Source organism: Pituophis catenifer, unplaced genomic scaffold, assembly GCF_029215685.1.
Source record: "Pituophis catenifer annectens isolate HBS135680 unplaced genomic scaffold, rPitCat1.0.hap2 SCAF_3, whole genome shotgun sequence".
Lineage (NCBI taxonomy): Eukaryota > Metazoa > Chordata > Lepidosauria > Squamata > Colubridae > Pituophis > Pituophis catenifer.
Genome location: NW_027256883.1, coordinates 75,535,281 through 75,555,622, shown reverse-complemented (window position 1 = coordinate 75,555,622; position 20,342 = coordinate 75,535,281). Strand labels below are relative to the sequence as shown.

At 44.4% G+C, this 20,342-nt stretch overlaps 1 protein-coding gene across 1 annotated transcript in view; it reads left to right on the top strand.

Moving 5' to 3' along the window:
* The window catches only part of PHLPP1 (PH domain and leucine rich repeat protein phosphatase 1), a 225,752-nt gene that overhangs the window by 114,258 nt on the left and 91,152 nt on the right, over nucleotides 1-20,342 (top strand). Inside the window, exons 2-3 of the mRNA XM_070940757.1 lie at nucleotides 3,643-3,839; nucleotides 6,727-6,852. Coding sequence (XP_070796858.1) covers nucleotides 3,643-3,839; nucleotides 6,727-6,852 — 323 coding nt within the window. The remainder of the gene's footprint in view (nucleotides 1-3,642; nucleotides 3,840-6,726; nucleotides 6,853-20,342) is intronic.

Sequence of the window (20,342 nt, the reverse complement as noted above, 5' to 3'; positions counted from 1 at the left end):
TGACCAGCGATAATTTTACATCTTTATATGTTTTTTGAAGCATGCTGCATAAAAATCGTGTGTGCTTGGAAACATGAAGAAACAGTAGATGATGAGAAACCTGTTAATGTGAAAGCTCTAGGGAAAGGAGTTGTCTTGTAATAGTCTTACAATGCTATTGTGATTAGAGTAGGTGTGAGAACTTAACTAAATTGCTTGATCTGGCCAGAGACTGTCCTGTTTTTAGCAACATCATCTTGTAAACACAATAGAAAAGTAATATCAATTATTTACAGTTGTTTTAAGAACAGTTATACTTTATAATTTTAGTAAGTTCATGAAACAAATGTATAGTATTCAAACAGTAATTGATTGACAGATTCTATAAAGGCACAGAAGTGGCTATGCATATTAGACAAATTAAAACATTGAGGTATCAAATAACTCTTGGGTACAAAGCAATAAATGTACTCAAGCTAGTTTATACATATCCTTTGCCTAAAGCAATGTTTAAATCAACAATTATACAGTAGTGTTTAAGTTGAATACAAGGTGGTTCTGTTAGATGAGAATAGGTTATAATTTGACAGTATATTTATTTCACTTCTGTCTTCTCGGACTCCTTTAAATCTTAAGTTCTCTGGTAAAGTCTCCTCAGTTCTACTTCATAATTAAAGCTTTTAGTTCTTCGAAGATTTGGCTTTCAAAATGAATTATATTTTAAATCTCTCACCTTTTTATCTTTTCACAACAATTTTATTTTAGGATTCTAGGGGAATAAAGTTCTTACAGTTCCTTGTTTAACTACTTGACTGTCCTGTGACTAAGCATATTGATTACTTTTAACACACCAGAGCAAGCAGATTTTCCTTTTTCTTTTTTTAGTATGAGTTGGGTACATACAATATGTGTTGTGGGCATAGGACAAAGTATGGCAATCACCCTATTTACAGGTTACCTATTTATAGGTATAAAAATCTGGAAGAAATAGTCTTACATCTTAGAGGCAAGAGGGATAAGGATATCTTATCTATTGTGCTGTAACAACTTAAAAACTTGATGAAATTATCCTGCAAATCCAAAAATGAGATAAACAAAAGAACCTTAATGTCAAACTTGTAGTTTTTATATATTGGCAATATATAAATTTATATATTATATACTGCAGGATGATTCCTAAAAATTAATCACTACAGTTGTTCATCACAGTGGTAGTTGACATGGTTGACCTGAATTGCCATTTTTGGATTGTGTTTTGTGCTTTGTATACACGTACAATGACAATAAAGTTGTTGTTGTTGTTGTTGTTGTTGTTGTTGTTGTTGTTGTTATTATTATTATTATTATTATTATTATTATTATTATTATTATTATTATTAAAGTAGCAGCAGTTTGGGAATGGGCATTACACTGAATGTTACCAAAACAAATTGTGTCTCTGCAAACTAATTGTATGCTGGAGAAAAAAAAATGAAGTAGCCGTAGTGATAGAGAGAATGTACTTAAAAAAAAAAAGAGTAGACTTACAGGTAAAATACTACCATGAAAAGTGGTTGGAAGAGAAACTTGGGATCACAAAAGAAAGAGACCAGCCTTTCTGTGTATTGGAATCTGATCCCTCCCCATGTTTTTATACCCAGATTTGTTGATGTTTTGTCACTGCACCTTGATGTATCTGATCTCTTCCCCAACATCCTATAGGTGATATGTACAGATTTTGATGTTCATAGTTTTTAAAAATGCTTTTGTACATCAAATGTATGTTTCTTTTATTAGATATATTTAATAACCTATCTATTCCCTGTCATCAAGGAATTCCAGCTGGCGTTGGGGGGGGCAGGAGAAAAGCCTTTTCTGCCGTGGCTCCCGCCCTCTGAAATATCGACCCCCACCCTTTTGGCCTTCCAGAAGGGCCTCAAAATCTGGCTTTGCTGATTGGCCTGAGGTCCCAATAGGCACATCCCATACTGGAGATGATTAGTGGATTTTAAAAAAAAAGGCACCCCCTCCAAATTGTTGTATACTGGTTCCTATCTTAACTAATTGTGTTGATTTTAATATTAAATTATATTAATATTTTACATTGTTGTCTTTGTCATGTTGTAAACGGCCAAGAGTTGCTGGATAGCAAGATGGACTGCATATAAATTTAATAAATAAAATAAAGTTATATCAGCCAACTACCAAGATCCTGGGTATGGTTTGGGGTATATTTCACAATCCCAAATAGATTTTGCATTGAAAAGCAAATGATTTTGCTTCACGACGGCATAATTTAGTAACATTAAACAGAAGCCGAAAAATCAAATAGAATATTTTTTTGTATTGATTGTTTTAAATAAATTTTTAAAATTAAATCCTTGAAACACTTATCAGTTTATAATCGTACTATGACAGCACCAGTTTTGCTTTTGTAACTTAGTATCTTTTGGCCTTTCCAGCTTAAGTTAGCATATTACCATTGGATTAGTCTACTAAAGTAAAGAGGTACTGCTGGTAATCCTACTTTTACTATGTTGTATTTCATTCAATTTTATTAAGTTTGATAGAATATGAAGATTCTGTTTGCAAAATTTTAAAAGAGTTTTGACTGAGTTGGGGTAAGAGAGCAATATCTTCCTTGTTTATTGGGCACATCTTGACCGTGTGCCCAGAATTAACTGAAATGCCATTTCTGTGATGCAGACATCCAGCTAGTACAGGCAATATGTTCCTGAAATACTGGACTCTGTACTTTTGTGGATCAGCCATAGGCACAGCATGGCAAGAGTCAAATGGAGGCCAGAACAAACAAGTGAAAATTGCTCATCCGACAAAATCTTGGCAGAGCTTGCTTCATCTCATTACTCAACGCTATCCTAATGTATCTTCCGTGGTTCCTGTAGCAGGAATGCTGTATAGCATTCTCACATTTTTCACCTTTGGCCTTCTTAGTAAGGAAATGGTGTAAAGAAATGGTGGATACTACAACTTATGTGGGACAATCTTGCTGCTCTAATATACCAGTGAGAGTTGTCCCATCATAATCAAATGATTTTGGTGCGTTAGGATATAATGTGTTAAAGGGTTTGGAGATGAGGCAGACTGTGTTTATTAAAGAGCCTCCTTTTGAGCATTGAATCAGTAGACTGGTACTTAGTAAGTTCTTTCTTCAGAAGCCTTTCTACTAATAGTTTAATCTTGAGGGTCTTTTTGTTGCTATTGAAAAATTAGATATTTACCCCGATGTGATTGTAATATCTAATTAAACCTTTTCTGTTTTTTAGAATCTCTGTCAAGTGATCAACTCAATCTTGTGTTGGGATAACAGAATTTGGGATCTAGTAAAAGGCACCACAGTGTGGGACTTTTGACTTTTGTCCTGCGTCTTTGATATATTTTTCATGTTTCTGATGGCAATTTAAGCTACTCTCCCTGGAAATCAAATCTGCAAATTTGTCCATAGACTTTTATATCCACATAATTATTTATATATCAAGATTATTACTAAAAATTTAAAAAGCAATTGGCAGGACAGTAATTTTCCATGTATTTCGAGTTACGCTGGTCTTTGTATCTGTCTTTGGGGATATGGTCTTCATTTTGTTGTGCTATCTAGAGCATGTTGAAGAATAATTGGAAAAGCACTCTGACTGATAAAGTTACTTGCTCTTTTCATTCCAGGAAAGCCCAACAGCACTGGCAACTCTGAACGGATTCAGCTCTCAGGAATGTACAATGTTAGAAAAGGGAAAATGCATTTGCCGGTCAACAGATGGACAAGACGCCAAGTTATCCTTTGTGGGACGTGCCTAATAGTATCATCGGTGAAAGAAAGCCAGACTGGAAAAATGCACGTGCTCCCCTTAATTGGGGGAAAGGCAAGTTGACAATTTCAATGTGTGTGTGTGTGTCTACGTTTATTAAAATTAAAATAAATAATGCATCATCAAAATCACATATTTTAAAACTAACGTAATAAGGAATTAAACAAACCAAAAAAAATGCAAGAGCAGTATTAAGAAATAAAACACATCACGTTTGGGAGTAATTATGAGCACATTTGTAATCTTAAGAATGCTTACTCATCTGTATTTGAAATTTTTGCTCAAAAAACAATTGTATAGAAAAATACAACATGTCAAAAAACCTCATTATTAGTATAGCTATGTGTGTGTATTCTAGCTTCTAGTAGACAAAATAATTAAACCTAGAATCTGTAATAGCAAATTTAAAATCAAGAAGCAGCCTCAGGCAAGGGAACTGTATAAATCTCCATCTTTGTATAATAGGATATATCCCAATGAGATTTTCAGTTTCTCTAAACTATCCTTTATTTGGTGAAATGATAATGCAATTATTGTTTTTAGATGGTATACTCATTTTGTATTTATTTGTAAAAAGATTTGTTTTGCACATCATTTTTTCCCCCACACTGTTTGCTCTTGAGGACAGTGACTGATTTTCCATTACACTTGGAGAATAAGTTGGGAACATAGATAGCATACCATTCCCCAATCAAAAAATTCTGACCTGGGCTTTTAATCAGTAGTTATTCATGGAGACATAGGCATAATCTCATACACCCACAGTGTATTTCTAGTGGGGCCAACTAATCCATACATTTCTTGTTGCGAGACCCAAATCATTTCAATTTGATGCTTAGACATATATAACCTCATTTAAATCACACTCTATTGACCTAATTGGTCTGTCTAGGCTATGAGATTCTGACATAAACTGTAGAACATAAAATGTGTTCTGAGGGCATGGAATAGTGTTGGCTTTTAAATATATCCAGTTTTATGAGCACATATAAGCCGAAATCTCCTATCAACCATATGGAGTTCAGTGATCAATAATGTTGTCCTCTCATTGAAGCCACAAAGTGACCAGAGTTCCTGGTACTTTAAATTGTGCTCACTATACAGTAACTAAGAATTACAAGCATGGGAAGAGAAGTTGTGTTATAAATCATTGCTGATTTCATTAATGCTGCCCAGTGAGTCCTTGTGATGATTACACAGCCACGTTAGTCAGTGCATTTGCTATAGAAAGGATTTGCTTGCATGAGACACAATCACAGGTTGATCAATAATTCAGTCCCTTTGCTGGCAGAATATTATCCGGATTGCATTCAGCAACCTGGTCATTGTGTTATTCCCTGTGCAGAAATGAGCATTTTCTAAAAGACTCACGTTTACATCTTTTAAATTGTCCTTGTATCCTACTAGGCAATCAAAAAATTGTATGTATTCAGCATACAATTAACATGGTGTTTTCCAAACATGTTGAATGATTAATCCTTCCATATTCTATTCCATCATGGATATTAGAGAGTATCAAGATATGGAAGGTTGATCTAGCATGTCAAAAGAATGGATACTTTTCTCCAAAAATTGTATTATAAATTATAGTGAGCAGAACTGCTTCTTTGCAAAACTTACTCCAGTTGTTGCTACCAAATCGGATAGATATACTACTTAAGGATTTAGAAGAAAATGTTTCCCAGTATTCTTTGATGAGCAAGTCCTAATACAGTGTTAGCGAACCTTTTTCTCGTAGCGTGCCGGAAGTGTGTATGTGCACGTGCATGCCAGCACCCATAATGCAATGCGAACCCTTCCACATGTGCATGCGCACATGCCACCCCATGCATGCGCCCCACATTGCGCATGCGTACCTGCACATGCACTTCGCCCCCTGCCCCCACCCCATTTTGGGCCTGGAAAGTTGTTATTCTGAGGGCAGTCCGGGGCTTCCCTGTCTTGCCACCTGAACAGACTTCTGGCATAGCCCCAGGCCTCCGGGGAAAGGGAGGGAGGGAGGGAGGGAAGCCCCAGCCTGCTGCTCTTGCCGCCGCCACCCCCCTTGCCCCCAGCAAGAGCGGTTCTTGTGCTGACGCTTCTCCGGCAGCTCCAGGAGCAACTGCCGGGGCAGGGAGGGCGGGGGCAGGCTGTGGTGGCAGGCCGTTCTCACCGGGTAAGAGACAGGCTGCTCCTGGAGCAGCCAGAAGAAAGAGAAGCCGCCAGTGAGGAGGCTCCCTGGCCAGAGAGGGTTGCACAAACCTTTGCTGGCGTGAACGTGCAACCCTCTCCGGCCAGGGAGCATGACCGCTTCCTGGCTCGTGCACCTCTTACCGCTTTCCACGACCACTTCCCTGCCGGTGGATCTCCATGAGTGAGGAGCTGCGCTCTCCTCCGGTCCTCCTGGGGCAGCTCGCCTCCCTGCTGGCGGCTTCTCCTTCTCCTGGCTGCTCCAGGAACAGCCTATCTCTTACCCAGTTCCCAGCAGGCCACAGACTGGTACTGGTCTGTGCCCTGGGATTGGGGATCCCCTGGTGTATGCAATGAACAGGAAAAATAAAAGTGTCATTTTTGTGACAATTTGTTAGTTAAAAAGGTCTGGCAGTAAAATGGATTGTTGAGAATTTTTCTAAAACTGTTTAACAATGAAATCCTATGTATCATGTATTTGAAATTATGACCCATTATAACTACTTGAAGCTTAATCTTAGATATATGATCTGAAGACTTATTACAACTTTTGATTTGTTTTAGCCCAATGAAATGAGCTAAATTTTAAAATTTCATATGCTTTTTATTAAATGTATACATTTCTTTTGTTATGTTGACATCCTATTTATCCTTGTTGCTTTTTTCCTCCTTAACTGTATTTTTAATTAATTAATATTTTAGAAGTTTAACCTCTGTCTTAGAAGTTATATTTTTCTATAAAATATATGTATTTCCATCCATCCCTATGCAGGTAGAAGAAGTTAAAAAGCACCAACACTGTTTAGCATTTAGCTCATCTGGACCTCAAAGTCAGAGTTACTACATCTGCTTTGATACTTTCACTGAGTACTTGCGGTGGCTTCGGCAAGCTTCAAAGGTAACATTTTTGTAGTTATGCAGATCGCTGGTATTTATTTATTTATTTATTTATTTATTTTTTAATTTGATTTATATGCCGCCCTTCTCCGAAGACTCAGGGCGGCTTACAATGTGCTCAGCAATAGCCTTCATCCTTTTGTATATTTATACAAAGTCAGCTTATTGCCCCCACAAACTGGGTCCTCATTTCACCTACCTTAGAAAGGATGGAAGGCTGAGTCAACCTTGAGCCTTGGCGAGATTCTAACCCTGCAGTAATTGCAGGCAGCTGGTCTTAATAAGCTTAATAACAGGGTGCCTTAAACCCCTGTACTACCAAGGCTCTTGCTTATATTTGCTTATATCCTGCCTTTATTATTATTTTTAATAAACAACTCAAAGCAAAAAACATATCTAGCACTCCTTTCTCCTGTTTTTCCCACAATAACAGTCCTGTGAGTTGAGTTGAGCTGAGAGAGAGGGACTGGCCCAAGGTTATCCAGCTGGCTTTCATGCCTAAAATGGGGCTAGAACTCATGATTTGTTTTTGAAGAGACCAGGATGATTGATAGAGTTGGTATTAAATGAATGCTACAATTATAAAGTCAATGGCATGGTCATTCAGTGAGTGTTATGGTTATTAAGTGGATCCATTGTTTGCTGTGGGCCAATTTTGCCAGAAACTGGAAGTAAGCACCTGTTTCTGGCAAAAGCATCATAAACCATGGTCATGTAACACCAGGTGCTGCACTCACCGGTTGCTGAGTGTCCAAAATGCAACCACATGGGGTGGGTGGGTTTGCATGTGGGGTACGCGCACGTGCGCAACGTAGGAAGTTTGAAACTGGGTTGTAAGTCCTTGTGGGAAGAGTCTGCCATAACTTCAAACAGTCGTTAAGCAACCAGTCATAAGTTAAGGACTACCTGTGTTCAGTTGTAAATGAAAGCTCTTCAGCAATCCATCATATTCTCCATCTCTTTCATTTCCTTTCCTCTCTTCATTGCCGAGAATATATTATAACTGTGAATCGTGGACAGACTTGAATAATGCATGGTGCAGTAAGTTATGCTGTTAGGCAGGAAGCTAGGAAAGGGGAGATGCTGATTCAAATCCACCTCAGCTATGGAAGCTCACTGCCAGTAGCTCTTCTCTCATATCACCCTGCCTCACGAGTTAATTTTTGTGGGGGAAATTGAAGAAAGAAGTGCTGTGTGATTTGGTTTAAGCTCCTAAGGCGAATCACACGATAGAGATATGTGACTACATTAATTCTGGCTGTCCTTTCGCTGAGGTAGCAGTCGTCTTAAGTAATTGTAATATCTTGCACTGAAAAGCAAGGCAAATAAATGACATTCACAAGTATAGGGAGAAGGATTGGAAGTTGCTAGCTTTTTAAGTTCCTGATTGCACGAGATTACTTGGTACCATCCTGTGCTTTCTCTTTGTTCAGCTGGGTTGGAAAATTGCCAGTGTAAGCCCATTTCGTTATGTAATCATAGCAACATCTTCTTTGCTTTGAATGCTGAGATATATAAACCTGCTAGTGTAAGCCAATGTAGAAATAGGCAAACATTAAAGCCTTGTTTAAAAAAGAAAAAAAACAGCAACACATTTCTTGCTATTATGGAAATGCAAATGTTTGTAAGGAATGCAGCAGATGTTTAAATTGTAACTAAAAAGGCATGTTTATTTAAGAAAAAGGTGATATGGTACAGGGGTGGGTTCTACTTACCTTTACTACCGGTTTACAGCGGGCCCGCACACGCGCGATTGCTTTGCTCGCACGTGTGCATGCATGCTCTTCTGCACATGCGCAGAAGCATTTTGATGACATTGGGGTCAATGGGCGGGGCCTCCCATCGGTTTTACTACCGGTTCTATAGAACCAATACGAACCAGGGGCAACCCACCACTGATATGGTATATCACTTCAGCCCATAATAAAATTCTTGTTTTTGATTTGAATCCCTTTGAGAAAAGATTGGTCTGCTGTTAAGCATTGATTGTTCTAAAAATTTCTGAACTAGCTTTTGAAGTGTTTTGAATTGAATCTTTTCTAAGAACTTCAGAGTTCTTGAAAATTACCCATGAGTTCATGGTGAAATGAGACTGAGCTCCCATTGTCAGCACATAACCAGGATATTATCTAAAGCTGTGTCCATCTCTTAGAAGGCTGATCTGTTAAACAGCTCTGAAAGGCCTGATAATCCAGGTAACTGCTGATGAAGGGCCCTTATAATATCTCCTATATTACTCATCCTGTTTAGTAGAGGGCCTTTGTATACTTTAATGCTACACTAAGAACTAGGAATTCTCACCAGGAATTTCTCTTCTTTCTCTGTCCAGTATGATCTAGCATTAGATATATGCCTAAAAGTTATCACTTATTGTATCTTTAAATTGAGATATTTTAGTGGTGTATACATGTCACTAACAAAGTATGGAAGACAACGGGAAAGCTCCCTGATAGTCCATAACTTTGCCCCTTGATTTCTCTTCTTAAATGGAGATTTGTGAAATAATCTAATGTTATTTGAAAAAAGTCAGAGATGACAAAATCTCAGATATTTCTTTTTAGCCATATTCTCTCAAAGGAATTTTTTTTAAAAAAAACTTTATTGAGAATTTTTACTTGAATAAAAGAAAAATAAATATATAAAAGAAGGAAAGGAAAGGAAAGGAAAAAATTGTAGGGAACAAAACCATTAAAAGGGGAAAAAAATAAGGAAGAGACTTCATTTCAGTGGTTAGAATCAAAGTTGTTATCCCTCCTCTCTCTTAAATATAATCCTTTCGTCCTCTCATTCAACACATTTTCAGTTGTCCAGCCTAAAAATAAACATTTTAACTCTTTCCATTTTCAGCCAAAAGGGTCCAGCAGCATTCCACAAAGTTCCTTTTTTATTTGATCTTCCATTATGGGAATGAGCGTTGGTACCTACCTGATACGCTCCTTCTCTGGCGGGTGGGCACGGCAGTCAGGATGGGAGGCGACACGGGTGAGAGCTGTTTAGGACCGAGTCTGCAGAGGAAACGAAGCCCCGCCTCCCTGCTCCAGGAGTCAGTTTTGAGACGAGGAATCCAATGCAGACTGGCGTGTCTAGAGGAAACAAATGAAGAAAGAGATAAGTGCATCCCACCCCCCCTCGAGAAATTCACCAGGAAGGGGACGGCCCCAAAGGGAGGGGCTGACTGCCGTGCCCACCCGCCAGAGAAGGAGCGTATCAGGTAGGTACCAACGCTCATTCTCCTGTCAGGGTGGTCACGGCAGTCAGGATGGGACATACCCAAGCTCTGTGTCCTGTCGGGAGGGAGAAGGCCGGCCCCGGACTCAGGAAGCCTGATGGACCTGCTGGAGGACCCTCCTGCCAAACGCTGCGTCCGCCGAGGCATAAGTGTCCAGGCGATAGTGTCTGATGAAGGCAGTAGGAGAGGCCCACGTGGCCGCCCGACAGATCTCCTCCACTGGGGCTCTAGTAGACCAGGCCGCCGTAGTCGAGGCGCTTCTCGTGGAGTGGGCAGTGATGCCCCGAGGTACCGGCAGGGATAGAGAAACGTAGGCCGCTGAGATGCAGGCTCTAAGCCAACGACCCAACGTTACTGAGGAGATCTTGGCTCCCAATGTTGAGGGAAGGAAGGACACAAAGAAGGAATCCGTCCGTCGGATGGAAGAAGTACGAGCCAGGTAAATCTTGACGGCACGTCGCACGTCCAACGTGTGCCATTCTTGTTCCAAACGATGTCGTGGTCGAGGACAGAAGTTCGGTAAAATTAACTCTTGGGATCTGTGGAATAAGGAGTTCACCTTCGGGACGAACGAAGGGTCCAGCCTGAGGACAACCCTGTCCGGGAAGAAGGTGCAGAGCTCCTTGCGAACCGAAAGTGAGTTCAGCTCTGAGATCCTTCGAGCGGACGTGACAGCCACTAAAAGGGCAACCTTCAGAGAGAGAAAACGTAGGGAAACCTCCCGCAAGGGCTCGAAGGGAGGCTTCGTAAGAGCTGAAAGGACTCTCGGTAGATCCCACGTCGGGAAGCGGCGAACCGGAGGAGGACGGACGTTAGCGGCGCCCCTCAGGAACTGGCGAACCAGGGGGTGGCGAGAAACAGAATCCCTCGAACCGCAGGAGAGGACAGATGAGAGCGCAGCTACCTGCCGACGCAGGGTATTAGGCGAGAGGCCTGACACGAATCCCTCGTGCAGAAATTCCAAGACTTGCTCCAGGGAAGCGGACGTTGGTAACTGGCTACGCTGCCGACACCAGGTCGAGAAAGACCGCCAGGTAGCCTCATAAATTTTGTTTGTAGAGTCCCTTCTGGAAGCCTGAATAAGGCTGATGACACCTTGTGAGAGGGGAATGTTCTTCAAAATGAGCCGCTCAGCCTCCACGCGGTTAAGTGGAGCCATTGTGGGTCCGGGTGAGTCAGAGACCCTTGCAGAAGTACAATTCGATCTTCCGGTATCCGCCAGGGTGGTTGAATCGAGAGGGCCCGCAGGTCCGCGAACCAAGGGCGGCGGTTCCAAAAGGGAGCCAGTAGGATGAGTTCCGCCCGTTCCTGAAGAAGCTTTCTGATGACTAGAGGAATGAGCGGAACCGGGGGAAATGCGTATAAGAGAAGATTCGGGGGCCAACTGCTGCGAAGAGCGTCCACTGCCTCCGACCCCGGGGTCGGAAATCTTGAGAAGAACCGAGGCGTTTGATGATTGGACCCCGAGGCAAAAAGGTCTATGGCCGGGAGGCCGAATCTCTGCACTAGCTCCTGGAAGAGGTCCGGATGTAGACTCCACTCCGCTGGATCGATCGTGGACCGGCTGAGGGCGTCCGCCGTTCTGTTGTCGATCCCCGATATGTGCGCTGATTTGATGGAGGCCAGATTGGCCTCCGCCCAGGTGCCTAGCTTGTGCGTCTCCCGCATGAGGGGGCGAGACCGCGTTCCGCCCCACCGGTTGATATGGGCTTTGGCCGAGACATTGTCCGTTAGGACGAGGACGTCCCGGCCCTGAAGAAGGGGCTGAAACCTTTGCAGGGCGAGGAAAATGGCACGAAGCTCCAAGATATTGATGTTGAGCTTCGACTCCTGCGCGGACCAAAGCCCTTGCGCCAGATGGGTCTCTAGATGAGCGCCCCAACCTGAGAGGCTGGCATCCGTTGTTAAGATTAGACGATGGGGTTCGCGGAAGGGACTGCCCTTGGAGATCTTGTCGGAAGTCCACCAAGTCAGAGACTGTAATACTCGTGAGGGGAGGATTACCCTTAAGGTCGATGAGCCCTGGCGGAGCGCTGAAATGGCAGTAGGTACCACTGGAGGTCCCTGCTGTGCAGCCTGGACCAAGGGACGATTCCAAACGAAGACACCATTTTGCCGAGCAGACAAGATAAGGTGAGGAGAGAAGTTGAACGTTGGCCCTGTACCCGGGTAGCTAGTGATCTTAAACTTAAGACGCGGTCTGGGGAGAGAAAAACCTCCGAGGAAACAGTATCTATTATAGCCCCCAAATGCTGAAGTCTAGTGGAAGGGGTTAAGTGGCTTTTCCGCCAATTAATAGAAAAGCCGTGCTCCTGCAAAATTTTAAGGGCCAAACTGAGATCCTGGTGGGCTTGAGCCGAAGACCGGGACAAAATTAAAATATCGTCCAGATAAAACAAAACTCGTATGGGGATATTACTGACGTAGGCCATAAGGGCTGCCATAATCTTGGTGAAGACCCTGGGTGCTGAGGAAAGGCCAAAGGGGAGGGCACGGTATTGATAATGTTTCCCATTATAATAAAAACGCAGATATCTACGGTGTTCCGGAAGGATAGGGACATGAAGGTAGGCCTCGGTCAAGTCAATAGAAGACATGAAGTCTCCCACCTGAAGGGACAGCAAAATAGTTTGAAGGGATTGCATCTTGAACCGGCGATAAGTTAGGTGCCGGTTCAAGGATTTAAGGTCGAGGATGGGGCGCCAATCCCCCGAGGACTTCTGGACGAGAAATAAACGGGAATAGAAACCCTTCCCAAACTCTGAGGCCGGAACCGGTTGAATGGATCTAGATGTTAAAAGGTGCCTGATGGAAGCCTCCACCCTAGCCCTCTTAGACCTATCAAGGGAAACTGGGCAACGCAAAAACAACTGAGGGGGAGAGGATTTGAACTCAAGGGGAAGGCCGAATTTAACCACGTTCTTAACCCAATTATCTGAAATAGTAGACTCCCATTTGGAGGCAAAAAGGGCTAAACGCCCTCCAATCGCAGAAGACTGGGGAAAGTTAGCGAGCTCTGCGAAAGGGCCTGCCACGTCCCCCACGCTGATTTCTCCTGGAGGGGAATCGGGAACCCTGTCTGACCTGATTATCCTGGAAAGGAGGTCCCCTGTTCTGGAAGGAACGGTTATAGCGATGGTGGAAGGCTGTTGAATCTGAGGAACGAAAGGCAGAAGGACGAAAGGAACTTGTCTGACGGTAGTCTGATCTACGAGATAGGGACGGTAAAACTTTGCGATGGTCGCGGGTTTCCACCAGAAGTGGGTCCAGGGGTGCTCCAAACAGATTGACCCCGGCATAAGGAGAAGAAGCCAGGCGCCACTTGTGGCGGATGTCGGCCTGCCAGTTCTTGAGCCAGAGCAGCCTTCGAGATGTAACTGTGGAACCAATGGCCTTGGCCGAAAAACGAGCAGCATTCAAGGTGGCGTCGGCCGAAAATTCCACCGCTGCCAGGATCTTGTTTATATCTTGGTGGGAACGGACATCCGAGACCGGAATGCGCTTTTGCAATTGTTTAAGCCAGAGGATCGAGGCTCTATTAAAAAAGGAGGCCGCCGAGGAGGCTTGGGTAGACCATGCTGAAGATTGATGAGCTCTAATCAGAGATCTCTCTGCTTTACGATCCTCCGGCCGAAGAGATTCCTCCGAAGGACCCGACAAGGGGTTCGGAGATGCTAGAGCAACAATAGGGGCATCCACATTAGGCACTTGCAGAAGATCAGAAAATTCAGCTGCTAGATGATAAAACCGACGATCTAAGGAATTAGGCGACGGACCCGAGCTTGGAAACTTCCATTGTCTCTGCAAGACATCCGAGAACAGTTTGGGCGCGGGAATGGTCTCAGCCATAACCGAAGGAACCTCGAACAAGGCCGATGCTGGATCAGATGCGGAAGTCTGATTTGTCGGATTAGCCCCTGGAATGCCCAAGCGAGTGGTAATCTGGGCCTTAAACAAAAGAGACCTGAACATCTGTGGTCGAAAGAGACCAACGAAGGGAGGTTGGTCAGGTTGTAACCCTTCATCGTCTGATAGATCCTGGTCTACCAAAATCTCTCCTTCCTCTTCTGCAGAAATGGAACCCTGACTGACCCCGGAAGGTGAGACAGGTCTATCCTGATGGGGATGGATGGACTCCATGGGTTCAGAACGAAGAGAAAGAGGCTGGTCGTCCAGATACTCAGAGACCCGCGAAGAGGCCCTTTCTTGCAGCCCCTGGGCGATGCCTTGCTTGATGGAATGCGCTATTAACTTGGCCAGCTCCGGGGAAATAGTTTGTGCCTGGTTGGCAACAGATGTGGCCAAAGGAGCCGTCTGTCCCTGCGGAAGAGGGCCTGCCACCGGAGGGGCCTGTCTTATCTCAGGGACCCCCGGGGACACACTTTGGTCCCCTTGAAAGACAGCTGCCGCGTCGGAATACGAGACCAAATCCTCCTGAGTGGAACGGTCAGGAGAGAGAGAAGGAGCTGGAGGGGTAGGTGATTGACCCACTGGGTGACTCCCCTCCAAGGCTACTGCTGTGGTTTGGGCTCTGCCTCGAGCCGAGGAGGAAGAGGAAGAAGCCTTATTGAAGGCCCTCTCCATGGCCTTATGACGACGCTCTTCGTCCTTCGAGGGCTTGGAGGACGACGAGGAGTGAATCCCTGATGGTCTAGGGGTGACCTGCTTCTTGGCTCTCTTAGAATATTGGGTCCCAGAGCAACCTTCCTCAGGGTCGGGATCCCGGGCTCGTTTCTCTCTACTCTTTTTTGAGCGGGAAACGGCGCTAGAAATGGCGTCCGCCATCTTGGAACTCTCCCGAACGGGCGGCAAAATTTAAACTGAGGGGAGGCAAGTAAACTCACTGCGCTGTTCAGACTAGAGCCCACCGCTGCCAATTCGGGTCTCCGAAGCGAAAGAAAACGCCGGTAGAGCCTCCAAATGGAGGGAGCGGCTGTCTCTCAGCGGCGGCAAGAGGGAGAGCTGAGAAGGGGCGCGGAATGTCCTTCGCGCCTTCCGGCTGCAGGGCAGAGCCCGAGTCGCAGCCCAAGTGAGCAATCGCCGCAAGCGGTGAAGAGCGGGAGAACGAGCTCGTCTTCGCTAAGGGGCTTGTCAGCCGACAGCCCCACCGACTAGCGGTCTTCAGCGGAGTCCTAAAACGTTCACGCTGGAAATAGCCTGTAGAGAACCGGGTCTGAAGAGGAAAGGATGACAGACACGCCTGTCCTACTCCACCGAGTCGAAAAAACTGACTCCTGGAGCAGGGAGGCGGGGCTTCGTTTCCTCTGCAGACTCGGTCCTAAACAGCTCTCACCCGTGTCGCCTCCCATCCTGACTGCCGTGACCACCCTGACAGGAGAACTTCAATATATCTCCATTTTATAGACATGTAATATTGTTGCTGGCTGATAGAATACTATTTTGTTCTGTTAATTTTTTTCTGTCATATGCAAATATACTTTCCGGAGTGATTCAAAAATTCCCTCCTTCCTTGTATAACTTTAACTCCCTTTAATAATATATTTTTCTTTATTTCAAATTTGTAATCTATAAGAGGGGAGTAAATAAAGAAAAGAGAGAATTTCCCCTTCATGTACCTAGCACTTTGAGTCTTTTTCAGCACTCTATACTTCTATAATCACATTATCTTCTCTAAAATGTTATTTTAGTTTTTTTCCCCTCCTTATCTTTGTTTAACACAGTCAGCCAATCAGTATTCTTAACAAATTTAAACCCTTAACATTGGGAGTAAATCACTTTCTTCATGCTGTATTCACACGCAATGCTAAAGCAGAATATTTTCACATGACTTGTTGAATAAGCCACATTATATCCATAATGGTAAATGAAAAAAAGTGGGTTCGTGCATTTGCCTTTGCTTTATGTTGCTTGTGCTACCTTGCAAATTAGCAAAGTTAACATGACACTGAACTTTCATTTCTGCAAATGCATTGAACGTATGGATGATTCTTCTTTAACAGGAAAAAAAAGAATTCACCTTCATGGTTGAAAATATTAAGATATAATTTGAGGACAGTCCACCGAATGATAAAATGGTTCACAGTTGGGCATGGGTATGATGTAAAAATAATTATGCTGGATGAATAATTCATCTACCGGTAGTTCTACTAGATGAATTCTAATAAAACAGAACAGGAAAGGAAAATAAATCAGTTCCCTTGAAATAATTCTAATTGGAATTATGGTCTTCTAAATTTAAGAGAATTTAAACTGTTACAATTTGGTAAAAAAAAATCCTGCTGTTTACTAGACTAATGTAAACATTACCAGTAATCAAGCTTTACGTTGAGAGAAAAACAAACCTATTTAATCTAATTGAACTTTGATTCTTTCTAAGTAGACATTTTAATTAGTTTGATTCTGCTAGCAAATCAACTGCTTATCAAGACATAAATTGATAGTGCTAAATATCAATATCTTTGGGTCACTTAAATTTAGTCACTTATTTTCATTACATAAGCAAGAACAGGTGGGGGAAACTAATTTTTTTTGTTCCCAAGGGAATAAATCCCTGGCTATTGAGGCAAAAGTGTTTTAGGATTTTTTAAAAGAAAATTTCATTACAATGCTTGCTTGTGAAAAACTTGTTGGTTACTGATATTGAGAATTTTGACATTGCAGGATAAAACACATATCCCTGTCAATTTATAATGCTGTGTTTCGTTAGCTTTCATATATGTGTCTTAAAGTGACAATTTTGCAATTAATATGTGCATTTTTTCCCAATTCTGCTAGCATCAGAAATCTGTAGGGCATAATATTCTAAAATGTTAAATGTTGAATTTGGCCTAGGGGAAAGTTTCATTTATCTATAAATCCCAGAAGCCCAGGCTGGGAGTCATTGTACCAGATCATATATCATTTCATTTTTTCATTTCATTTCATTTTATTAAATTTGTATACTGCCCTACTCCCGAAGGACTCAGGGCGGTGAACAGCCATAAAATAAAACATATAGATACAAAATTTAAAATAGAGATAAAACTAATTAAATAAATTTGGCTGAACCAATTCTAAAACCCCAATAAATTAAAACCAAATTTAAAATTTCCATTTAAAAAGAGGAAAAATTTAGGTCAGGCCAGCTTGATGAAATAAGAACGTCTTAAGCGCGCGACGGAAGGTACGCAGATCCGGAATCCTCCGTATCTCCGGGGGGAGCTCGTTCCAGATCGTAGGTGCCCCCACAGAGAAGGCTCTCCCCCTGGGGGCCGCCAGTCGACATTGTTTGGCCGACGGCACCCGGAGGAGCCCCTCTCTATGGGAGCGTACTGGTTGGTGGGAGGCTATTGGTGGCAGCAGGCGGTCCCGTAAATAGCCAGGTCCTAAGCCATGGAGCGCTCTAAAGGTGATGACCAAAACCTTGAAGCGCACTCGGAAGACCACCGGGAGCCAGTGCAGCTCGCGCAGGAGAGGCGTTACATGGGAGCGCCACGTCGCTCCCATCACCACCCGCGTGGCCGCACTCTGCGCCAGTTGGAGCCTCCAAGTGCTCCTCAAGGGGAGCCCCATGTAGAGAGCGTTACAATAGTCCAAACGGGAGGTGACGAAGGCATGAGTGACCGTGCGTAACGAGTCCCGATCCAGAAAGGGATGCAACTGGCGGATCAGGCGGACCTGATGAAAAATCCTCCCGGTCACGGCTGTCAAGTGCTCTTCTAAAGAGAGCCGTGAATCCAGGAGGACACCCAAGTTGCGAGCCCTTTCTGTGGGGGCCAGTGCTTCGCCCCCAATAGTCAGCAATGGCACCAGCTGTCTATATCGGGACGTCGGAAACCACAGCCACTCGGTCTTGGATGGGTTGAGCCTGAGTCTGTTCCTCCCCATCCAGATCTGTACGGCCTCCAGGCACCGGGACATCACTTCAAGGGCATCGTTGGGGTGGTCTGGGGTGGAGATGTACAGCTGGGTGTCGTCAGCGTACTGATGGTACTCCACCCCGAAACCACGGATGATCTCGCCCAGCGGCTTCACATAAATGTTGAACAAAAGGGGCGAGAGGACCGATCCTTGTGGCACCCCACATATAAGGGGCCTCGGGGTCAACCTCTGCCCCCCTGTCAACACAGACTGCGACCGGTCGGAGAGAAAGGAGGAGAACCACCGTAATATGGTGCCTCCCACCCCCAACTCTTCCAACCGGTGCAGCATGATACCATGGTTGATGGTATCAAAAGCCGCTGAGAGATCTAATAGGACCAGGATAGAGGAGCAACCCCTGTCCCGAGCCCTCCAGAGATCATCCACCAACGCGACCAGTGCCGTTTCCGTGCTGTACCCAGGCCTGAAACCCGACTGGAACGGATCTAGATACATCGTTTCATCCAGGTACTGGGGAAGCTGTCGTGCAACCACACTCTCAACAACCTTCACCACAAAGCGAAGGTTGGAGACTGGACGATAGTTAGCCAATATTGCCGGGTCCAGGGAAGGCTTCTTGAGGAGAGGTCTCACCACCGCCTCTTTCAAGGCGGCGGGAAAGACACCCTCGCCCAATGAAGCATTTATAATCCCCTGGAGCCAGCCTCGCGTCACCTCCCGGGAAGCCAGCACTAACCAGGAGGGGCACAGGTCCAACAAACATGTGGTCGCATTCAGTCTACCCAGAATCCTGTCCACGTCCTCAGGGGTCACAGAATCAAACTCATCCCAGATAACATTGTCAGGACCTGCCTCCGTCATCCCCGCTGGATCTACCCAGTTGGAGTCCAGATTTTCCCGAATCTGAGTGATTTTGTAATACAGATACTGAACAAAATCCTTGGCTCTTCCCTCCAAGGGGTCCTCCCTCGCTTCCTGGTGGAGCAGGGAGCGGGTCACCCTAAACAGGGCGGCCGGGCGGTTATCTGATGACGCAATAAGAGCAGCAAGATAAGTGCATTTTGCTGCTTTTATTGCCACTAGGTAATTCTTAATATGAGATCTTACCAGTGTCCGGTCAGATTCAGTACGACTGGCCCTCCAACTACTCTCCAGGCGTCTTTTCCGGCGCTTCATCTCCCTCAGCTCCTCAGTAAACCAAGGAGCCAGGTGAGATCGGCGTCGGGTCAGAGGCCGCAAAGGCACGACTCGGTCCAGAGCTCCAGCGGCCGCCCTATCCCAGGCGGCCACTAGGTCTCCAGTCGAGGCGTGAGCCAGAACCTCAGGAATTGGCCCAAGCTCCATCTGGAACCTACCCGGTTCCATCATATCATGCTAAATCAGACTTCTACAACATGTTACCTTTTTGATGTGTTAAACTTCATGTTTTCCAGTCTCACAGTACTAACAGGGAATAATGGGAGTTGTAGGCAACTTACCACAAAAGATTGGAAAAAGCATCCCAAAGCTCCAGTTGGTTCAAAATGCAGCGGCCATCCCAGTTTTGTATTTCCTCTCCTGCAGGAGCTTCATTGGTTGCCAATTGATTCTGGGTGCCACCTTTAAAGGCTTCATGGCTTGGGGCCGGGTTATCTGAGGGGCCATCTCTTGCCGGTCATATCCACCCAACACACCAGAGAGAAGAGGCAAGGAATACAGCAAGTCCCACCCCCTAAAGAGGTACATCTGGTGGGACCCAGAAAAAGGGCCTTCTCCGTGGTGACTTTCTCCCTTTGGAACATTATCTCTTCAGAAATTAGACCAGCCCCCACTTTGACACTCTTTCATAAGGCCCTGAAGATTTGGTTTTGCCAGCAGGCCTGGGGAACCCAGAGTGGGATGGAACCCATCAAATGGCTTGTTTGACTGTGTGTTGTCACCAGGGATGAGTGAGGGGTTATTGGTTTTTTTATTCTTTTTTGTATTTATTTATTTATTTATTAGATTTATATTGCCGCTTATTCACCCATGGCGACTCAAGGCAGCTTACAGAATATAAAAAACCACATTTAAAAAACTAAAACTCATAAAAAATCAAATAAATTAATGTAATAAAATCATCCCTGACCCGCCCCTCCCGCCCCAGCGACAGCCGATCACATGAACCATTTAATGGGCTCCATCCCGCTCTGGGTTCCCCAGGTCCGCTGGCAGAACCAGGTCTTCAGTGCCTTCCGGAAGAGAATTAGGGTGGGGGCAGTTCTAATCTCTGGGGGAATGATGTTCCAGAGAGAGGGAGCCACCACAGAAAAGGCCGTTCTTCTGGGTCCCACCAGGTATATCTCCCTCGGGGATGGGACCTGCAGCATTCCCTGTCTCCCCACTCTAATAGGTTGGGTAGATGTGACCAGCAGGAGATGGTCCCTGAGATAATCTGGTCCCAAGCCATGAAGGGCTTTAAA